We start from the raw sequence: 20,798 nt of genomic DNA, 5'->3' as shown, positions 1-20,798 counted from the left end.
AATTAGTGTACCAGCTAGGCACTTTGATAACCTCATGGTAGAAGCAATAGTTTCATAGATAAACTCATCAATTTAAATAATCCTTTAGGTCAGTATTCTGCAGAATGCCTTCATGCTCCCATTCCAGTTAAGTAGTCCCCTGAATTCCCTTATCTTTCAGTGTTTTGAGCATTCGTGACAGAAGCTGACCAATAACAATCTCAGGAATGCTCCTGACACGCCTCAGTGGCATCAGTGAGGAGAAGGAGACTACCTGAGTCAAGTCCTAAGACTTGACTTAGCAAAAGGAAAAGCAAAAAGGAAAATGTCTAATGGTTGAAGAGAAGATGATAAAATTATTTCTACAAGGTGCTTCCAACTCCCTGACTCACTAGCAGCAGAGTATATCATTTATAAGAAATTGTGGGTATAAACATTCAACTTTACCCTGAAACTCTTCTTTATTCTTTTTCCTTTTACTTGCTCACAGCATTTTCACCATGTTATATTTTGGAAGTTAACTCTTGCAATTTATTTACAAATCCAGCTTTTGATAAAATTACTGTATATTTTACATACCTCTTTCAGACATCCCAATTTTGTAGTCATTTGAATATTCTTTTAAATTATTCCAAAAAGAGCATAGTGGAGAAAAATGTGTTTGAATTTTCTTTTTCAGTCATGTGTTTTACAATCATATCTAACTGTTCGAAGTTTTGCTCTGAACAGAAACAAACCACTATGAAATATACAGTCATATTAAAGGGAAAGAGAGTGAATTATTTAAAAGTACTCCAGTTAAAGTAGTGGATAATATCTCCTAATGCCATTGAATCAAATCACAGGTGAAGATAATTATCTAAAGTCAGGTGAGAAATGCTTTTGCATGAACACATTTTGAAAAAGCATTGATGGTTATGAAGATTAGTTCTTTTTCTTTGTCTTCTACTCCCTGTAATTATGATTTTTAAATTCCAGAATGATATGGTATCTGGTTTCTGTCAGACAAAGCATAACATACCAGATACTCTTTCGTAAAGGACCAAAACCACATTAGCATGAGGAAAAAAAATCTACATTTTGATTTTTAAAATCAAATAGATATTTTATGGACTGTTTCTTTCCTTAAAAGACCTAGATATGTACAGTCTTTATAGTGTCTCATTTCACATTAAACTTAAGGTAAAAAATAGCCACATGAACATCTTTTTTAGTTGAATTAGGAAGCAAAAGTTAAAAGATTTGACAGCCTGACTATAGATTGGTAATCAGCTCAGATTTTATGTTTGAAATACCATGCAGTCAAACAAAGTGGTAAAAGCATTTACCATAAGATTGGTTAGAAAATCTGTCATCGGGTAGTTTAGCTTCATAATCCCAAACTGTGTATTTGGACAAAATTGTATAGCTCTAAAGATAGAAAGTGGTGCTTGGTACATACAAATGCTGTTCATTGAAAGTAAGATTTACAATATTGTATTGTTATTATCCTGCTACAATACATTGTCATTTTTTAAAAAATAAACACTTTTGAAACTATAGCTAAACATGACTTCAGATACTGTATGAGGCTCTAGCCTATCTGGCCATGTTACTGGTTAAACAATTATTAATTGTGACAAGAACACCAAATTTATTTCAGTTCTCTGCCTTATTTACTGCTCTTTCACCTTTGTATTTTGTATTGACAAAGGAAAATGAATATTGATAAGTTAGCTATTGATTTCTAAATTTATTGCTTGTTCTCTGCCTCATTCAAAGTCACAAACCCGAAGATGGTGTGTATATTAGTAACAAAGGATGTAGATTTACTCTTATAAAATTGTGAACTATTGAAGCAAGAAAGTTTGCCAGCACAATGCATTTTATAGTTTGAAAAATGTCATCTGTAAAGGTGAAGAAAAGCAGTGAACAAAATATGAATACTATTAAGTTCTCTTTTATATAAAAGCTAGTCCACAGCAGCAGCAATGCTTTTGGTTTGCATCTTGTATTTTTAGTAAAATCTCTTTTGGGAGATTTGAAAATAAATTCACTGCCAGGGTTGGGGGGTTGGGGAAGGCAGAGAGGCGATGGATTTTGTCCATGGTAGCTATGAGACTTTCTTTTACCATATATGAACCTGCTGAATTAAGGTAGAGTTTTTGTTATTGGCAAATATCACCCTTTCTCATTCGGTTTCTATTGTGTAAGCAGCAAAATACTGTTATAGTAGAAATACTAATCACAGTCAACCTTTTTTCTAACCATATTCAGTTATGAAACTGACATCCATTAGATCATAATGCTGTTAGTGTAGATAGCTGCCATTGAGGGTGGCTCTGCGGCTTTTTTCAATAACTGACTGCTCTTTTGTAGAAGGTGTCATTTCAGATGTTGAGTGTTTTGAGGGGAGGAAGGGATGACATTATAAACTTTTTACTCCATGCCTGATTTAAATTATATTATAAAATGCCCTTTGTAAAGGCAAGAGTGAACAACATGCTATTTAAAGTAATAGTTTAAAACTTTCTGAAAATGTGTATTTTTAAATGATGACTCACAAATCAAGACTTCTCATTCACAGTTAAGTTCCTAATCCATTTTGAAGTTGTGCTCCTGTAATTCAGACCTACCATATGAATTGTTATTTTCTTTCTTTTATTTCTAGAATTATATGATCATAAGACAACAATAGAGATCTCATCCGTGCCAGGATTTAATGTAGGCAGAATATCCAGGATTCTCTTTTTTAATCTAGTGTTATTAATTTGATAAAAAAAATTAATGTTTGACTTGGCTTACATAGATTTGGCAAATGTATAGTAATTCAATTCTTGAATCATGTCTACACAAAGATACTAAATCAACTTTTTTAGCCAAACTTTTTTCTGCTACATTGGGAGTCAGTTCTCTCCAATCAGTGTAAACTCTAAAGTGCAGTAGAAAAAAAAATCATCACAATTATAAAATTGGAAACAGTCAACTTTGTGCTCATATAAGGGAAAAACAACTTAGTTAAATCTCGTCAAAGGCTGAATAAGTATGGCTCCTGTCATATATGACCTTGAAAAATAAATGGCTACTTCATCTCAGAGCTCTAATGAATAAGCAGAAGGTTGTACATAGACTGACATATACCCTAGACTTGAGGAAAGGAGAGGTAGGATGTCGTGGCTTGAGGCTCTAAAATGGAAGCTAACTAAAAGAAAGGAATGGGGGAGAACAAATAAAATTCTGATGACACAGTCACAAACGAGTCTCATAACCATAGAATCTCAGAGGTCATCAAGCCTAACCTGTATCTGACAAGGAATCCCCTTAACAACATCCCAGAAAAGATGACCATCCATTTTCCGCTTGAGGGCTTCTAGTTGGAGCCTTCATTGCCTCCTGGGGCAGCCTGTTTCACTTTTGAATCTCTCTCGTCATTGGAAATTCTTCCTTATTTTCAGCCTAAATCAACTTCTTTGCAGCTCCCTACTGATCCTAGTCCTGCCTTCTGGGGCCGAGTAGAAAAAGTTTAATTCTTCCTACTCACAAATTCAAATGCTTAAAGACAGCTAGCATCTCCTCACAGTGACACACATACCTTGTATTCTCATCTTACCCCTAAATATCCCTTTCTACCCAATACTTATAGTATGATCTCCTCTGGACCTACTCCAACTTGTCACTGTCATGCTTAAAAAGTGGCACCAAAGTGGAACACAATGCTACACAATACCATCACCTCCTTCATTCTGGTCACTGCCTCTCAGTTCACAGTGTTCTTAACTGCCACACTGTTGACTCATATTGAGATTGTAATCCATTAAAACTCCATGATAATTTTCTCACAAACTTGTCTAGCCTCATCCTCTCCATTCTATTCTTTTCTAATTTGAGCCCCAAAATTAAATTTTATATTTATTCCCTACAGAATGGTATCTTATTTAACTTCATCAATCATTCTAATCCCTCCAGTTCGTTTTAGATCCTGACTCTGCTTTCCGAGATATCTACTGTCTCCGTGTCTATAAGCAGCTCCTCACCTGCCTGAGATCACGTACTCCAATTCTATCATTTTAAAATATATTAGGAAACTGAGGCCCAGGTGAGAGAACTGACTTATCCCAGGTAGGTCACAAGGCTTTGGAGATGTTTAAGAGTCCAGGTCTTCTGACTCTAAAGTCCCCATGTGCTTTCGATGACAACAGGCTGTTTCTCTTTCAAAAACCAAGAATTCTCAATGAACTGAAACTAGGATGTTAGGCATAAGTAGCCCTGAGAGGGCCTTTAATTATTGAGACACTTTCTCTTTTAGGCCCAGGAATTTATAAGGTTTCTTCTGAGGCAGCTAACCTGAGCTTTGCACCTGGGAGTAGGTAATCAGAGCACCTGGCTAAGGTAAAGTGTGAATGGACAGAGGGAATCAGAAGTAGGGCAGATCTCAACAATCAGTGCATTATAAATGAAATCAGAGATAACTTACAAAAACATATTTTGCTGATTTTGATTTTTTCTTTCTAAAAATATCAAAGGACTGCAGTAGATGTTCTTTAAAAGTAATGACATCATAGTAGTTTGAGACCTTCCACACTAAATCTTTGTTCTTTAAGAAAGCCTTATCAAGCCTCAGTTTTTGAATGTTTCAAAGATTGACCATTCTTTAACCTTGTAGTTTTTTTTTTCCTTTTACAGACACTAAATTATTATTTGTAATAGCAAACATGCAAAGAGGAAATCCTAAAACTAAGAAATCAACTCAGAGCCTCTACAGAGATTCAATTTTTGGTCACTTACTTCCTTTTAAAGACTAAAATACAGCGACTTTTCCAAATCTTTTCATTCCTTCTCAAACTTCCTATGGCTCCCTCTCCCCCTACTGTCTCAAGTGAAAACTTTGCATCATATTTTACAAAGAAAATTAAGGCCATTCACCGTGAGCTCCCTCTTCTCCTCTCTTTCTTGCCTCTTATCACTCACGTGCCTTCTGCCACTGTCTCCTCCTTCCTCATCTCACATGATGAAGAGGCCTAACTCCTTACCAAAGCTAACCCCTCTATTTGTTCAATTTCTTTCCATCCTGACTCCTCCAACAAATTGTTCCTTCTGTCATCCCCACTCTTTCACTTATTTTCAATCTCTCCCTCTATACTAGCTCATTTCCTACTGCTTACGCATATGCCCATGTCTCCTCTATCCTGAAAAAAACCCTCACTTGATGTTCCCATTCCTGATAACTATCATCCTATATTTCTTCTGCCTTTCATAGCTAAACTCCTCAAAAAAGTCATCTATAATAGATGCCTCTATTTCTCCCTTCTTACTCTGTTATTAACTGCCTTAGGGGTTCTTAACCCCATTAGGTCAGAAGTTTGGCTTCAGATCTTATCACTTCACTGAAACTGCTCTCTTCAGAGTTGCTGGTGATCTTTTAGCTGCCAGATCCAATGGCCTTTTCTCAGTCCTTTACCTCTCTGCAGCCTTTGACACTTTTGGTCACTCTCTCTTCCTTGTTGCCCTCTTCTCTCTAGGTTTTTGGGACACCACTCTCTCCTGGTTCTCCTACTACCTATACGACCTCTCCTTCTCTGTCTCCTTTGCTGGATCCTTCTCTAGATCACACCCTCTAACTATAGGTGTCCCTCAGGATTCTCCCTGGGCCCTCTTCTCTTTTCCCTCTGTACTACTTCACTTAATGATCTCATCAGCTAATTGTAATAATAGCATTTAAAAAGCATTTTAAGTTTTATAATGCACTCTATGTATCTTCTCATTTGGTCCTCATCAACGCTGTGAAGGAGTGCTGTTATCCACATTTTATAAGTGAAGAAAGCAAGACTGAGAGAAGTTATATGACTTGCCCAGGGTCACACAGTGTCTAAGGTAGGATTTAAACTCAAGTCTTCCAGTCTCCAAGTCCCACACTCTATCCACTGAACTGCTTCACTGCCTGATATATATATATGTACTTGATTTGGGTGCCTACAAGTTATAAAAATATTCTCAATTATCAAGTCAATTTTTTCATTCTTCCTAGTAATTTTAATCTGCTAGTGATGTCAAAATATTTCCTTCCCTCAAAATCTATTATATTCCAAGGATCTCTGATTTTGTCAGTGGGAGTACTTCCTCTGTTAATGCAGCTCATAATTCCCAGTACCCCTTAGTTACTGCTCTTTTTAAGTTTTCTTAGGTCTGAAAAGGTCATCATCCTGCCTGTGAAAAGCCTTCTGATGATGAGCCTCTCTAAATCTAGCTGGATAGATCTAAGCTAATCTAATAAGATAATTTGAACAGTAGCAAATTTAAAGATTTATCCTTGAAGGAGTTATTTTCTTTTTTTTTATTTTTTTTTATTTTTTAATTTAAATTTATTTATTTGACATATTTAGTTTTCAGCATTGATTTTCACAGTAGTTTGAATTACAAATTTTCTCCCCATTTCTACCCTCCCCCCCACTCCAAGATGGCGTATATTCTGGTTGCCCTGTTCCCCAGTCAGCCCTCCCCTCTATCACCCCCCTCCCCTCTCATCTCCTTTTCCCTTCCTTTTTTGTAGGGCAAGATAAATTTCTATGCCCCATTGCCTGTGTATCTTATTTTTTAATTGCATGCAAAAACTTTTTTTTTTTTGTTTTTTGAACATCTGATTTTAAAACTTTGAGTTCCAAATTCTCTCCCCTCTTCCCTTCCCACCCACCCTCCCTAAGAAGTCGAGCAAATTAACCTAGGCCACATGTGTATCATTATGTATAACCCTTCCATAATACTCATGTTGTGAAAGACTAACTACATTTTGCTCCTTCCCAACCCATCCCGCTTTATTGAATTTTCTCCCTTGACCCTGTCCCCTTTCCAGAGTGTTTGTTTTTGATTACCTTCACCCCCATCTACCCTCCCCTCCATCATCCCCCCCCCCTTTTATTTTTTTTTCTTCCTCCCTCTTCTTTCCTGTGGGGTAAGATACACAACTGAGTATGTATGGTATTCCCTCCTCAGGCCAAATCTGATGAGCGCAAGGTTCACTCATTCCCCCCTCACCTGCCCTCTCCCCTCCTCCCACAGAACTGCTTCCTCTTGCCACCTTTATGTGAGATAATCCACCCCATTCTATCTCTCCCTATCTCCCTCTCTCAGTATGATGCTCTCTCATTCCTTAATTTCATTTTATTTCTTTTAGATATCTTCCCTTCATCTTCAACTCACCCTGTGTCACACATATATATACACATAGATATATACATACATACACATTCACTTATATATATACATAAACATATATATATATATATGCATATTCCCTTCAGCTACCCTAATACTGAGGTCTCATGAATCATCCATGTCCTCTTTCCATGTAGGAATGTAAACAAAACAGTTCAACTTTAGTAAGTCCCTTGCAATTTCTGTTTCTTGATTACCTTTTCATGCTTCTCTTGATTCTTATGTTTGAAAGTCAAATTTTCTATTCAGTTCTGGTCTTTTCACTGATAAAGCTTGAAAGTCCTCTATTTTATTGAAAATCCATATTTTGCCTTGGAGCATGATACTCAGTTTTGCTGGGTAGGTGATTCTAGGTTTTAATCCTAGCTCCATTGACCTCCGGAATATCGCATTCCAAGCCCTTCGATCTCTTAATGTAGAAGCTGCCAGATCCTGGGTTATTCTGATTGGGTTTCCACAGTACTCAAATTGTTTCTTTCTGGCTGCTTGCAGTATTTTCTCCTTGATCTGGGAGCTCTGGAATTTGGCGACAATATTCCTAGGAGATTTCTTTTTTGGATCTATTTGAGGAGGCAATCGATGGATTCTTTCAATTTCTATTTTGCCCCGTGGCTCTAGAATATCAGGGTAGGGGCAGTTCTGAAGGAGTTATTTTCAAAATGATCTAGAGAAAGCTCTTGTGGACTACAAGCTCAATATAAGAATAAAGTGCAGTCAGAAAGTAAATGTTGTCTTAGGCCCCATTAAGAAACTACATGTACTGGACCACAAAAGGGACTAACCAGTTCTGCTGTGTCTGGTCAAATGATATCTGGAGTAGAGTGTTCAATTCTGGGTGCCACCATTGATAGCTTCCAGAAATGAACAACCAGGATGGGGGAAGACCTTGAGATCATGCCGTATGAAGCATGGTTGAAAGAACGGGGAATGTTTATCCTAGAGAAGATACAATTTCCTGGACATATGACAGCTTTCTTCAAGTATTTGAAGGACGGTGTATGAAAGAGGGATTCAACTTGTTCTGTTCATCTGCTGAGGAAAGAACTAAGAGTAATGAATAAGCAGTTCCATAGAGGCAAATTTAGCCTTGATAGAAGGAAACACTTTGTAATATTTATACCTATTCAAAAGCATAGTGGGCTGCCTTGGAAGGCAATTGATTCCCCTTCACTGGAACAAAGGGTAGGTGACCACTTGCCAGTTGTACGGTAGAGGTCCTTTTTTCAAGTATGGGTTGGAGTGGACAGCCTTTGAGGTCCCTTCCAACTCTGAGACTCCGTGATTCTCTACAATTCCTTAGACAACCAATATATAGTCCAACACTGGACTTGTATTTGAAGCTTTTCCAACCTGGTAAGAGCTGCCAGAGCTTGTGCTTTCCTGGAATAACTTGCAAGAACCCAAAAAATGTCATGTACACCTGGGTAAAATAGGTATTAATAGGCAATTCTCAATTGTTGTTCATTTGCTTCAGTTGTGTCCAATTCTTCATGATCCCATTTGGATTTTTCTTGGCATTGCCTTCTCCATCTCATTTTATAGTTGAGAAACTTTTAAAGGTTAAGTGACTTGCCCAAGGTCACGCAGCTAGTGTCTCAGGCCAGATGTGAACTCAGGTAGATGAGTCTTCCTGACTCCAGTCTTAGCACTCTATCAATTGTACCACCTAGCTGCCCAATTCCCAATAGACCTGTTTTATTTAATAAATTGAAAATTGGTTTTCTGATAGCCTATTAATCAGTTATTTTTTTACTAGCCAGTACTCACATATATCTACAATGTAAGATAACTGATTTTCATATTGATGGCCCTGAGGCACCTGTAACATTCTTCTGATACATCCAAGAAAGGTTAAATTTTGTTCAATACAATTTTAATGTGAGGTTTTTTTAAACTCTTTGAAAATTGGTCATATGTGATATATGATTGTTCTCTTTGGCTTTTCTGATACTTCTCTATTAACAAAAATGACTAAGTGGAAAAATGAGATAGTAGAAGGAACAATGCCCTAAAAGGCAGGAGATACAGATTCTAGTGTCCTCCAGCTGATGAGTTTGGGCAAGTCCCTTAGCCTCTCTGAATCTCCACTCCTCATCTCATGAATAAAAGGACTAGTCTAAATGACTTCCCAAGTCCCTTGATGGTCTGAAAGGCTGTGCTTCACCAAAACACCCTATTGCTCAATTACCATAATGCCAGATCATTTCTGATAATGTTTCCTAAACATAAAACCATTTTAGCAAACAGTCATTGGTTACTGAACTGCAAAAATTCAAACTGCATTGAAAGACTCTTTAATGTCTTCAACCCTTCCCTCTAAAAAGCTACCAATTTTAGATTGAATATGCCTTAATTGAAAGTGAGTGCTGAACATTCTCAGAAGAAATTATTCTGAACTTTTTACCCAATAAGAATCACATGTAAAATTCCTACATGATCACAACTCATAATAGCTTTGTTAGTAGTTTATTTTATCGAAAAATGAAATAATAATAAATTTGGCAGGAATACTGTGTAACATGTCTTGCTCCTGTCTGAATTTTGGTATCTGTTTTTCTCACATCTGAAGCAATTCTTAATAGTATTCCTTGACTATTTACCAGTGAACAGAAACTTGTCCCTTCAGTAGTTATCACAGACATATAGCATACAATATTAGTTTACAGTTTTAATAATGTTAGTGGTAGATTTGTATCTTGCAACAAAACAAACCATGTATGGCCCTGCTAGTACAATAGAAGCAGTAGAAAGAGCAGGTAGGCATGAAACACAAAATGCTTTCTAAATCCTGGGTCAGGAGAAAGGGAGACTGACGGCTCTCACTGTTATAAGGGAACCAGCATGTATCACCTCCCCTTCCATTGGCTGTTTATCCAACATCGATACAACACTTTAGGAGCCAAATTACTAAACAAGCTGCCAATTAGGCTTGCAGTCAGCTGGATAGATTAGTGGCTAAGAGAGACCGATACAAGATTTTCATCTCTTGAGCCAATTACGCAAGTGAATTACCATCCACAATGCTCTTTGGAAGATTTAAGGAGAAAAAAGACTGACTCCGCTGTATTAGACATAAGTGAGATCCAGCATAAAGAGGGTGAGGGATGAGCAGACTATGTATTGCTAAAATTGCCCAAGTAAAAGGAGAGCCTTCTAGGAAAGGACTTAAAGGATTTAGCACTGCTAGGAGTGATAGAAAAGGAAATAATAGTTGTGGAGTACTGTGCTGAGACTGAGTCGTTTCACTCCTAAATCTTAATCTTATAAAAAGAAGGATGAGAGACTAAAAGGAGATTTCAGCGTAGTATCATTTTCCATGAAATATGAAGTTTCTAGGTTTTTCGTTTAATGATCCATAGAATTTTTTTTAAAGGTTGAGTATTTGGAGACATGTGTTTCTTCTCCCCCATCTTCTCTTTGTTACTTTTTTCTTCCAGCTATAAGAAATTTCTTTAAAATATATATATATATGTATGTATGTATGTATGTATGTATGTATGTATGTATATACATACTTAGTAGTTCACCTAAATGAAACTATCATTTAAAACAGAGAATCAAGTTTTGATCATGAAAATAAAAATACAAGCGCTAGGCCAGTATACATACACATGGGCTTCCATAATAGGCTTCTAAGATTTTTGCCAGAATTTTACAATTAAGATACAGAATTAGGTTGCCCATGCTGGCCTTCCCATTCATGATTGAGAAAAGACCACAATTTCATAATTCTAGCCGAGATTTTTTTGAACTAGGCTAATGTTATTTCTTAAGTATTAAACAAATTTTAAGCCTGAACTTTTGCAAGCTGTTGTATCCAAAAATGATTAAACAGATGTGTAGCCTGCAGCAACATTAGACCTCTGATCTGATTTTAGCTTACAGATGGAATTAAATTAATTCATGGCAATCACTGTAAAATCAAGGGTATGGTACTGAATGCTAGCGTACTGTTTAACCAGAACATACCTGTATCAGCAGCTGTTAAGAAAAAATTACGTGCCTTAATTTTTCATGGAAATCTGCCTTCATTGCCACCATAAACATCGTTTCAAAATAAAAATTTAATTGCTGGTTTTGTTATTATATTAAGCAAGCCTTTTGACAAATGACTTGCCCTTGTTTTGTGCACTTAGAAGGTTCATGCTACCTCTTAAAATTTTTAGCACCTCAAGTACTCCGTTATTATTTTTATGCATGCTTTTTGGTCTTTGGCCACAAAGAACAAAGTCAGTCAAGGATTTTCTTTTTGCCATCAGATTCCAGCCATTGCAAACTACTCCTTATATCAACATTTTTTTTAACCTATCACATTGTGACCCTTGTCCTATCTGGCAAATCCAGCAGTCAAGTTGAGCCTCAGGAAGCCATCCTTGGAAAGACTATATAGCAGTGCAAACATTGCAGCAAATGAAGATCTTATTTAGTCTTCAGTCCTAACAAGTATAACATGCAGGAAATATAAGTAAGAACCCAAATAAATTAATTCATGATGAATATCTAATTGGTTATTATAAGCAAATTGTAAGATGCAGCTTGTCATAGTGAATAGTGCTGCAATTGGAAGCAAGAAGACCTGGGTTTGAATGTCACATTAGCTGTAACCCTGGACAAGTCACTTAACCTCTGTGGACCTTTGATCAGTTCCTTAGTACTATGTTCAAAGTCATAGCTGTGTTGGAAGGCAATCTATATTTGTGGAGGGATTTCCCTGCTCTGATAAAATCACATTTCCTTACAGTAATTTCACGTATGGTCAAATTATGGATGTTTGGGGCACATCTGTAACCTTTTGAGGTCAACATCATGCTCTCCAAAATATCACAGCCAAATACTGGAGTAGATGGTCCATCTGTTCTGGCCCAATGTGGCATTTCTTTTAAGCCTTTTAGCTTCATGGGGAAAAGAAAGCAATTTCTTTTTCTTTTGTTTGAAATGTGTTTCTCTGAATTTAGCATGACTTAGAGTTTTTTTTTTGCTAGCTAAATTTGAGGTTCTTTTCTTTTTATGAAGTGGCTTCTATGGACAGACTCTTGCTTCTGGCTAGGTCAATACCACCATATCCAAGAGTAATCCTTTCCAGAGGCACTGTGCCAGATACACCTTTTCCCAGAGCCCTAGCTGGCCAATCTTTGGTCTGCTCCTGGCATTCATTGTTGGAAGCTGTGCTTGAGGAGATGTGTTAGGACATTTATTGCTACTAATTAGGAAATAAAAACTGTAGGAAAAAAAATTAAAACCAAATAAATCAAGACCTATCAAATGTTCCAAGCCTAAAAATTGACCTCAACTATCCAAGGATATTCTCTGGATACTAAAAACCTTTATTAAAATGAAATTAATTCTCTTCTGTAGTGGGGCGGGGGTGGAAAAAGGAAGGAGGAAGAGGTTTATATTTTATGTTCCTTCAGCATTAACCCCTTCCCATTGCTAGAACCAATCAATAAATTAGCATACCTTTCTTAAACAATACTAGCAATCTAAAGCATTAATTCAGCCCAGATGTCCTACTAACATGTGTAGTAAAACCTTAAGTTACTGAAATACTTTGGAAATGAAATGCTCTTTTTAAGTGAATTTTCTGATAAAGTGAAGCTTAGATGATCCCTTCATAAATATAGCTTACTGAACATAATTTCACATTACTTTGATGATTAAGCTTTCTGTAGTTCATTGGTTTTGTTGTTTTGAACATCAGCTGTCACAGTGTGGAATTGTAGATAGTGAAGGTACAGAGTGGTAAGTAGATGCTTTTCTCTTTATCTACAGATTTACTATTGATAGAAGTGACAGGAGTGGTGCTTGCTGATAGGAAAGGTAGGGGAAAGGTGCTGAAAAGGAAATGCTACCAAAAAGCTATTGGAAACAGGACTGTGGAGGTGAAGGGGGGAGGGTGCTACCACAGCTCTTGTCCATGTTCTCATCCCACCGTAATTGTGGAAAGGAAACTACTAAAAGGAGAGAGATGTGGGTAGAGAGGGGAGGTAAGATTTCAGGAGTTTCCTAACATACCTATTCCTTCCACCTCTAGACAAATGTCACTGAGCCAAAGACCTGACTCTACTCCTTCCTTATATTCTGTTGACATTTAAAAAGTCAGTCTCCCAACCATCTAAGTACCCAAAAACTCTATACCAAGCACTCTTCTCTCCCTACATTAAGCTCCTTGGTGATCTCATCCAGATTCAATTAACACTATACATATGATTCCAAAATTTGTGCATCCAAACCCAACTAATTGCTCTTCAATTCTAGTCCCGCATCTTCAAGTAGTAGTTGAATAGGACCATCTAAATTCCCAAGTACCATCTCAAACTCATCCAGACTGAGTTGATCATCTCCTATAGGCTGCTAGATGGCCCAGAGGTTAGAGTGCTTGATTTGGGGTCAGGAAGACTTCATGTCTAATCCTTCCTCAAACACCTAATAAAATTGAACCCTGCACAAGTCACATAACCCTCTGCTGTCTCAGTCGCCTCCTTTGTAAAATGATAATAACATCTCCCTCACGGAGTTGTTATGAAGACCAAATGAGATAGCATGTATAAAGTGCTTTCTAAACCTTAAAGCACTACGTAAATGCTAGCAAATTGAGTTGTTAATTCACTCCCCACCCCCCAAAAAAAACTGTCTTATTTCTTTTGAGATTACTCTCTGTCACCCAGGCTAATAAACTCAGTAAAAACACTGACAAGATCTTCCCTATCCCTCCCCATATCTAATCAGTTGCCAAGCCTTATCAGTTCTCCTTCCATAGTATATCAGTCCCCCTCTACTCACCTGACCACTTTTGGCCCTCATTACCTCTTACTGGAATTGTTGGAATAATCTCCTGATTTTCTTTTTCCTTCCTCTATCCAATCCATCCTCCATACAGCTGTCAAAATAATATTCCTAGGGGACAGGTCTAATCACATCACTCCCCAACTCAAGAACCATCAGTGATTCCCCATTATCTTGGGGGCAAAATACAGACTTTTCCACCCGTCCCTTTAGTCCTACCACAGTTTGGTTCCCATTTCCCTTTCTAGCTTTATTTCACATTGCTTCTCTTCACACAATGTTCTCGCCAAACTGTACAACCAGCTGCTCCTGATCTTGATATTCCCTTTCTCTTTCCTTTTTCTGTGGATTTGTGCCATGCCCATGATATATTCCAACCTCATCTCCTCTTCTCAGAATCCTTGAATTTCTTCAAAATCAGCTCTGGTGTCTGCCACCTCTGTTGTGAAGCCTCCACCAGTACTTCCTGCCAATGTTCTCTCCCCTTCAGATGACTGTGTGTATGTTATATTCACCAAGTGGAATGTAAGCCTCTCAAAAACAGGGTCTGTTTCATCTTTGTGTTGTTGTTGTTCAGTCATCCCAATTCTTCATGTCCTCATAGCACACCAGCCCCTTCTATCCTCCACTATTTCTCTAAGTTTGTCCAAGTAATGTTCATTGTTTCCATTATATTATATATCCATCTCATCCTCCCCTTTTCCCCTTTTCCTTTTGCCTTCAGTCTTTCCCAACAACATGGTCTTTTCCAATTACTCCCATCTAATATTATGTGGCAAAAGTATTTAAGCTTCAGTTTGTGTTTGGCTTTCCAGTGAATAGCCTGAATTAATTTCTTTAAGCATTGACTGATTTGATCCCCTTGCTTGTCTAAGGGACTTTCAAAACTCTTCTTCAGCACCATAATTTAAAAGCAGTGATTCTGTGACACTCAGCTTTCACACTGGAAAAACCATGGCTTTGACTATATGGACCTTTGCATCTAGATTTGCCATAGTCTTACTTCCAAGAAGCAAGCATCTTTTAATTTCATGACTACAGTCACTGTCTGTAGTGATCTTTGAACCCAAGAATGTAAAATCTGACACTGCTTCCATTTTTTTCTCCTTCCATTAGCTAGGAAATGATGGGACCAGTTGCCAAGATCTTAGGATTTTTTTTTTTTTTATGTTAAGGTTCAAGCCAGCTTTTATACTATACTTTTTCCCTTTAATCAGGAGTCTTCCTAATTCCTCGTCACTTTGTGCCATCAGAGTTACATCATCTGCATATCTGAGATTATTGTTGTTCTTCCTGGCACCCTTAATTCCAGCTTTTGATTCATCCAGCCTGGCATTTCATGTGGTATACCCTGCATATTGGTTAAATAAATAAGTTGACAATATACAGCTTTGTCATACTCCTTTTCCAATCTTAAACCAGTCAGTTGTTTCATATTCACTTCTAACTATTGCTTCCTGGTCCACAAAGAGCATCTTAAAGAGATAAGTAAGATGATCTGGTACTCCCATCTCTTTGAGGACTTGCTATATTTTGTTGTGATCCACACAGTCAAAGGCTTTAGTGCAGCCATTTAAGCAGAAATACAGATGTTTATTTGTTTTCTGGAACTCCCTTGCTTTCTCCATAATCCAGCGAATGTTGGCAGTTTGGTCTCTCATTCCTTTGCCTCTTCAAAACCAGCCTGTTCTCCTGGTAATTTTTGGCTCACATATTGCTGAAGCCTAGCTTACAGAGTCCTAAGCATGACCTTGCTGGCATGTGAAAAGAATGCAATTGTTCAGTAATTTGAACATTCCTTGGCATTGCCACTGATCTTTTCTAATCCAGTAGCCACTGTTGTGTATTCCAAATTTGTTGGCATATCGAATATAGCACTTTAACAGCATCATCCTTTAGAGTTTTAGATAGCTCAGCTGGAATGCCATCACCTCCACTAGCCTTATTGTTAGCAGTGCTTCCTAAGGCCCACTTGACTTTGTTATCCAGGATGTCTGGCTCTAGATCAGCAACCACACTTTCATGGTTATTGGTGATGTTAAGATCTTTCTTGTATAATTTCTTGCCACCTCTTTGTAATCTCTTCTGCTTCTGCTCCATTTTCTTTCCATGGGGTTTTCTTGACAAAGATACTGGAGTTGTTTGCTACTTCCTTCTCCAGTTGCTCACCTTTTGTCAGAATTCTTCACTATGATCTGTCTGTTTTGGGCAACCCTGCATGATGTTGTTCATAGTTTCTTTGAAAAACACATGACAAAGCAGTGATGGGGGGGGGGGGGCAGGGGTTGTGTTTAAATATATGTTTGTTGAATCAGAATGACAGTTTCCCTAAAGAACCAAAAAATAGCTAAAACCATAAGCCCTGGCGCTGACCAACAAATTAAGAACTACTGCTATAAGAGAGTACACTGAATTCATATCTCAGATGTTGCTTTTTTTTCTTTTTAACAAATGCATAATGGTTTATTCATCAGTCTTTTCAGTCTTTCTCAAGCAAGGAGGGAGAAAAATCTTAGCAAGTTGGGCTCTAGTTAACTGAAGTTTTACAATATGCTTCCTTTTTTACCTGTCATTGAATCATACCTCATAGCTATTGAGATGAAGTACAAGAAAGGCAGAGCTGTGCTGTATCCATGGCAAATAGATGAGTCTGGGAGTTCTTGAGATTATTGGGGTTTTGTTTTTTCTTCTTAATCTGTCAGGGTAGGATAATTAAATTGTGCTTATTTTATTATTTCCAGACTCTACCATGTAATACATATGCTCAGCTTTCACATTCAAGTTCTCCATGAGGTCAGTGCATACAAAAGCAGCTTGTTCCAGCTTCCTATCCAGTTGTAACAATCAGAAGAATATTTGTCAACTGATGCAATCTTCTTGTCTTCTCATGGCAGTACTGAATAATGTTGTTTTTATCATTAATGCAGGACTTGTAGGTGAAAATGCCCAACCAATCCCAGAGACCAACATTGGAAACCGAATGCTTCAGAGCATGGGCTGGACACCCGGGACGGGCCTTGGAAGAGACGGCAAGGGGATGTCTGAGCCAATACAGGCCATGCAGAGACCCAAAGGATTAGGACTTGGATTTAGCCGACAAAACACCACACCACCAAGTAATGTCCCCAAATCAGGAAAATCTACCTAAGAAGATGAGGGTATGCTTAGGATATTTCCCACAAACCTAGTTCTCAATTTACAATATAGCTTCCATTTATGAAGCAACAACCGACATGCCTCAAATCTGCCACACCAGAGTTCCATCGGTGTTTAGTCCTGCCTCAACAAGAGGACTCAAATTCACAATTCATGGTGCTAACGTGGAATCCTAATTATACTTGTTTTCAGTATTTTAAATCAATATCTAGTGATAAAATATAGCCCATTTTTTTCATTGAGATTTTTAGAAATTAGCAATTTTAGACACCCTTGCCTGGGGCATGTGAGGAACATGCATATGCAAATATGTTTGTTTAATTAGGTTTTTTTATGTTCTTCACATTATCCAAAATGCTAGTTTACCCAAAAGACTAAGCCCTAGACAGTTACTTCTTTGGTAATCATGATAGCTTCATGTTCCTTGAGTTTGACATTTTGTGAAGATTTGTTAGTAGGGTGACACCCATCAGGTTCCCATCCTAGGTTGACATGGTATAGAGTTTTTACACTTGACAACCAATTCCTATGTATTTTCCTAGGAAATTAAGACAGAAATATACCTTATCATCTCTTGATAAATGATCACCACTGAGTGCCCTCAACACTACTGAAATGCATCTTTTTATGCATTTTTACCTCATTTAGGACCTAAAATGAACAAATGTTGAATGAAAAGCATATTTTTAAATTCACCCTGACTGAGCCGTATGATCTCTTAATTTAGACCGGCCTCTACCTCTCTTCCCCTTAAAAATTTTGTTGTAAGATAATTCAATTGTACCAAACTGATTTTAAGTTGTGATCATTGCAGCAAGGCCTTAGAATAAAAATTTGCCTCGAGTAGTCCTGGAAATTGAGAGATTTCTGACGGTAGCCTACCCCAAAATATAAATCCTGAGATATTCAAGGGAGCAGCCAGACAAGTGAAAAGAACTAGCTGGTCTTTTAAAATCAAACAGGACAGGCATTTTAATTATGCACCTAATTTAGTATCCAACTATTCACTGATCATGTACTGCGCTAAATAGGAGCAGGTATGCAAACATACTTTTCATCTATATAAAAAATGCTGTGCTGTGTTCTGCCCTGTTCTCATTGTTTTTAAGGTAATATTAGTATTAGTAATACTATTAAAATGATGATGAGTTTTTATTGGATGACTAAATGCCAGGGTAGTACATTAGGAGGCTTCTCTCAAACTTTTTCGTAAATAACTGATCAGTCATCAGAGAATTTAAAACACAAGCACACTCAACCTACCACTTCCTCATCCTCTGAAGGAGATAGTGATGATTTGGAAGAGATGGGACTGTTGTTTAAATGCCTTGAAAGTTTTGCCAAATACATACATTTCTTTTAAGAATTATCCTCTTTTGAATTTGGGATGGGGAGTGCCCTGAGAATAGAAAGGGCAGGAGGGGGAGGGGAGGGAGAGGGTGATGATAGTTTGCTCTTTTGTGCTGCTAGCCAAATATTCATGTTGCACAAAGGAACTGGTTTATTTATGTACTGCTGTTCAATGCTGTCCAACAAGTGTGTTGTGTATGTGCGTGTGTATGTGTGGGTTTATGTGTTTTTAAAAAGGGGACTGGGGCAAAATGTGTCTATGGCTTTAAAAAAAAAGTAGCATATAACATCCTCAGCCATGCTGGAAAAAGGTTCTAAGAAACGTCACTGCCTGAGAATTGTACAGCTCTAGAATTGTGAAAATCTCAGTTTTGCAGGTGATGGTAGAATTGTCCTTGTGCCTAAGTGACCAAGATTTGACAGATAAGTGTTTTTCAACTTCACTGTCTGGGCTGCAGAATTCTAGAGAACTCAGTCACAAAAGGGAAAAAATAGCTTGTGAACAACTGTTCTGGAGGAAATCTGCAGTTGTTTATAGCGGCATTCGATCTTAGCTGTGGGTACTTGTTTTTACTGCTGTGTCTGAGAGTATATCATTTCTTCCGCACAAAGTGACTGCTCTGAAGACTTAGCATGGAAGCACACACAGTCCTTGTGGGCCTTGTAACTAACCATGGTACCTGTGACACAAACATGATGTTGTTCATACTGTCATTGAATGTAAAATAGGTGTCATCCTTCAGAATTGATACACCCTATGTGGCACACCTTAAAAACACATGTGAACCAAAGTTCAGAGCGGAGAGATGGGAATATCCCAGATCTCTGCTCCAGAGCCTGTATCACTTCACCATGATGGTCCTATGGGAGAAAGATACCCAAGGTGACTTGTCAGTGTTCAAATTCAGGTCTGAGATGTGAAAGATTCTGATTTTAAATCAAACCTCTTCTGTTAAAGCACAAAGCACACTAATTGAGATGATGTTTAGACATTATCATGGTTTGGTGGGTTTTGGTTTTTGTTTTCAGGGGGGTTTTTGTTGTAGGATTTTTGTTTTGTTTTGTTTTGTGCCATTTATAAGTCCTATAGGACCAAAGCATTCAGTGGAGTGTGGAATTTAGAATGACTTGTTTGTCTTGCCATAGGAAGGTAGCAAGATATTTTCCCTACGCTGCCATCAGACAACCCTTCTTACCCTTCTAGTCGAAAGCCTCTTATTGGCCTAGTTGATTGCATTGAAAATCTATATGGAAATTTTAGAGGATTCAGAGACCTAACAATGCCTATTTACCACTACCCTTCAGATAGCCAGATTACCCCATTCTCTGGCAATGGCATTGAGAGTTTTGTCACAAAATGCATTTGAGTTCGTTTTCCACAGATTTTTTTTCTATCACTTAGTGCTACCAAATTGATCTGTGATAGTACTGCACATTTCAGTTTTTTTCAGAATTTCAGTATATTGAGATTTTATCACATTCAAATATAGTAATCTTTATTTTAAAATAATATGGAATGCTTTTAAAAATCCTATTGCTATCTGAAACTAATTGGATCATCTCTATATTTGATTACATAGGCCTTCCAATTTACACCATGGCATCTACCAACAGCAAAACCATAGCTATAGCTGAGGACATGTGTGTATAGATGTATGTGCATGTGTCACTACATGTGCCTTCTAATAATAATGCATTGTGTTGCTATGTCTATCTTCACACTATGTACTGATGTACTTGTCATTAATTGAACAGTTGATTTAACTGACAGCAATTTTACTTTGAGCAAATATTTGAAGAAGAAAAATTACTGTTAACATGCTTGTTTTAAACATTTCCCTCTACATTTTTTTTCTGTAGAAATGGTTGAGATTGTTATTCTAAAATAAAACTTTATGGGCAAAAATGGTTTTAAAGGTGTATAGAAGGCTGTGCTAATATTCAACAAGAATGGAAAAAAATAAAGCATAAAAGGCATTTTCTGGTTAAGCACATTTTTGTTCTTGAATATATCCTTTATACACGTTTTCTTTCTGCACTAAATATATCAGAAATTTAAAGAAGGAACACTCTGTGCAATTCAGTTAGATTATAAACTCCTCAAGGGCAGAGCTAATGGCTTGTGTTTCTTTTTTATTGCCCAGTAGAATCTTTATTACAATCATCTGCCCAAAGTGGCATTCATTAAATGTTTGTCATGAAATAATACCTTATGAAAACAAACAGGTTCTAGCCTTATATGCAACCTTTTCAGCCATTTAGGTTGGCTTAGACAATAATCCTAGTAAAAATAACTGTTGTGACTCTAGTTCAATTTTAATTTATTGATCATGTTCTTGCAC

General features: G+C 37.3%; 1 protein-coding gene across 2 annotated transcripts in view; it reads left to right on the top strand.

Moving 5' to 3' along the window:
• GPATCH2 (G-patch domain containing 2) overlaps positions 1 to 20,450 on the top strand; it is a 263,126-nt gene extending 242,676 nt beyond the window's left edge. For both annotated transcript variants that reach the window (XM_036754825.1, XM_036754826.1), the window contains exon 10: positions 16,878 to 20,450. In XM_036754825.1, coding sequence (XP_036610720.1) covers positions 16,878 to 17,098 — 221 coding nt within the window. In that variant the 3' untranslated portion in view covers positions 17,099 to 20,450. The remainder of the gene's footprint in view (positions 1 to 16,877) is intronic.
• Positions 20,451 to 20,798: the final 348 nt, after the last annotated feature.

The sequence above is a fragment of the Trichosurus vulpecula genome, chromosome 4, assembly GCF_011100635.1.
Source record: "Trichosurus vulpecula isolate mTriVul1 chromosome 4, mTriVul1.pri, whole genome shotgun sequence".
Taxonomy (NCBI): Eukaryota; Metazoa; Chordata; class Mammalia; order Diprotodontia; family Phalangeridae; genus Trichosurus; species Trichosurus vulpecula.
This window is presented reverse-complemented; position numbering and strand designations above follow the sequence as displayed.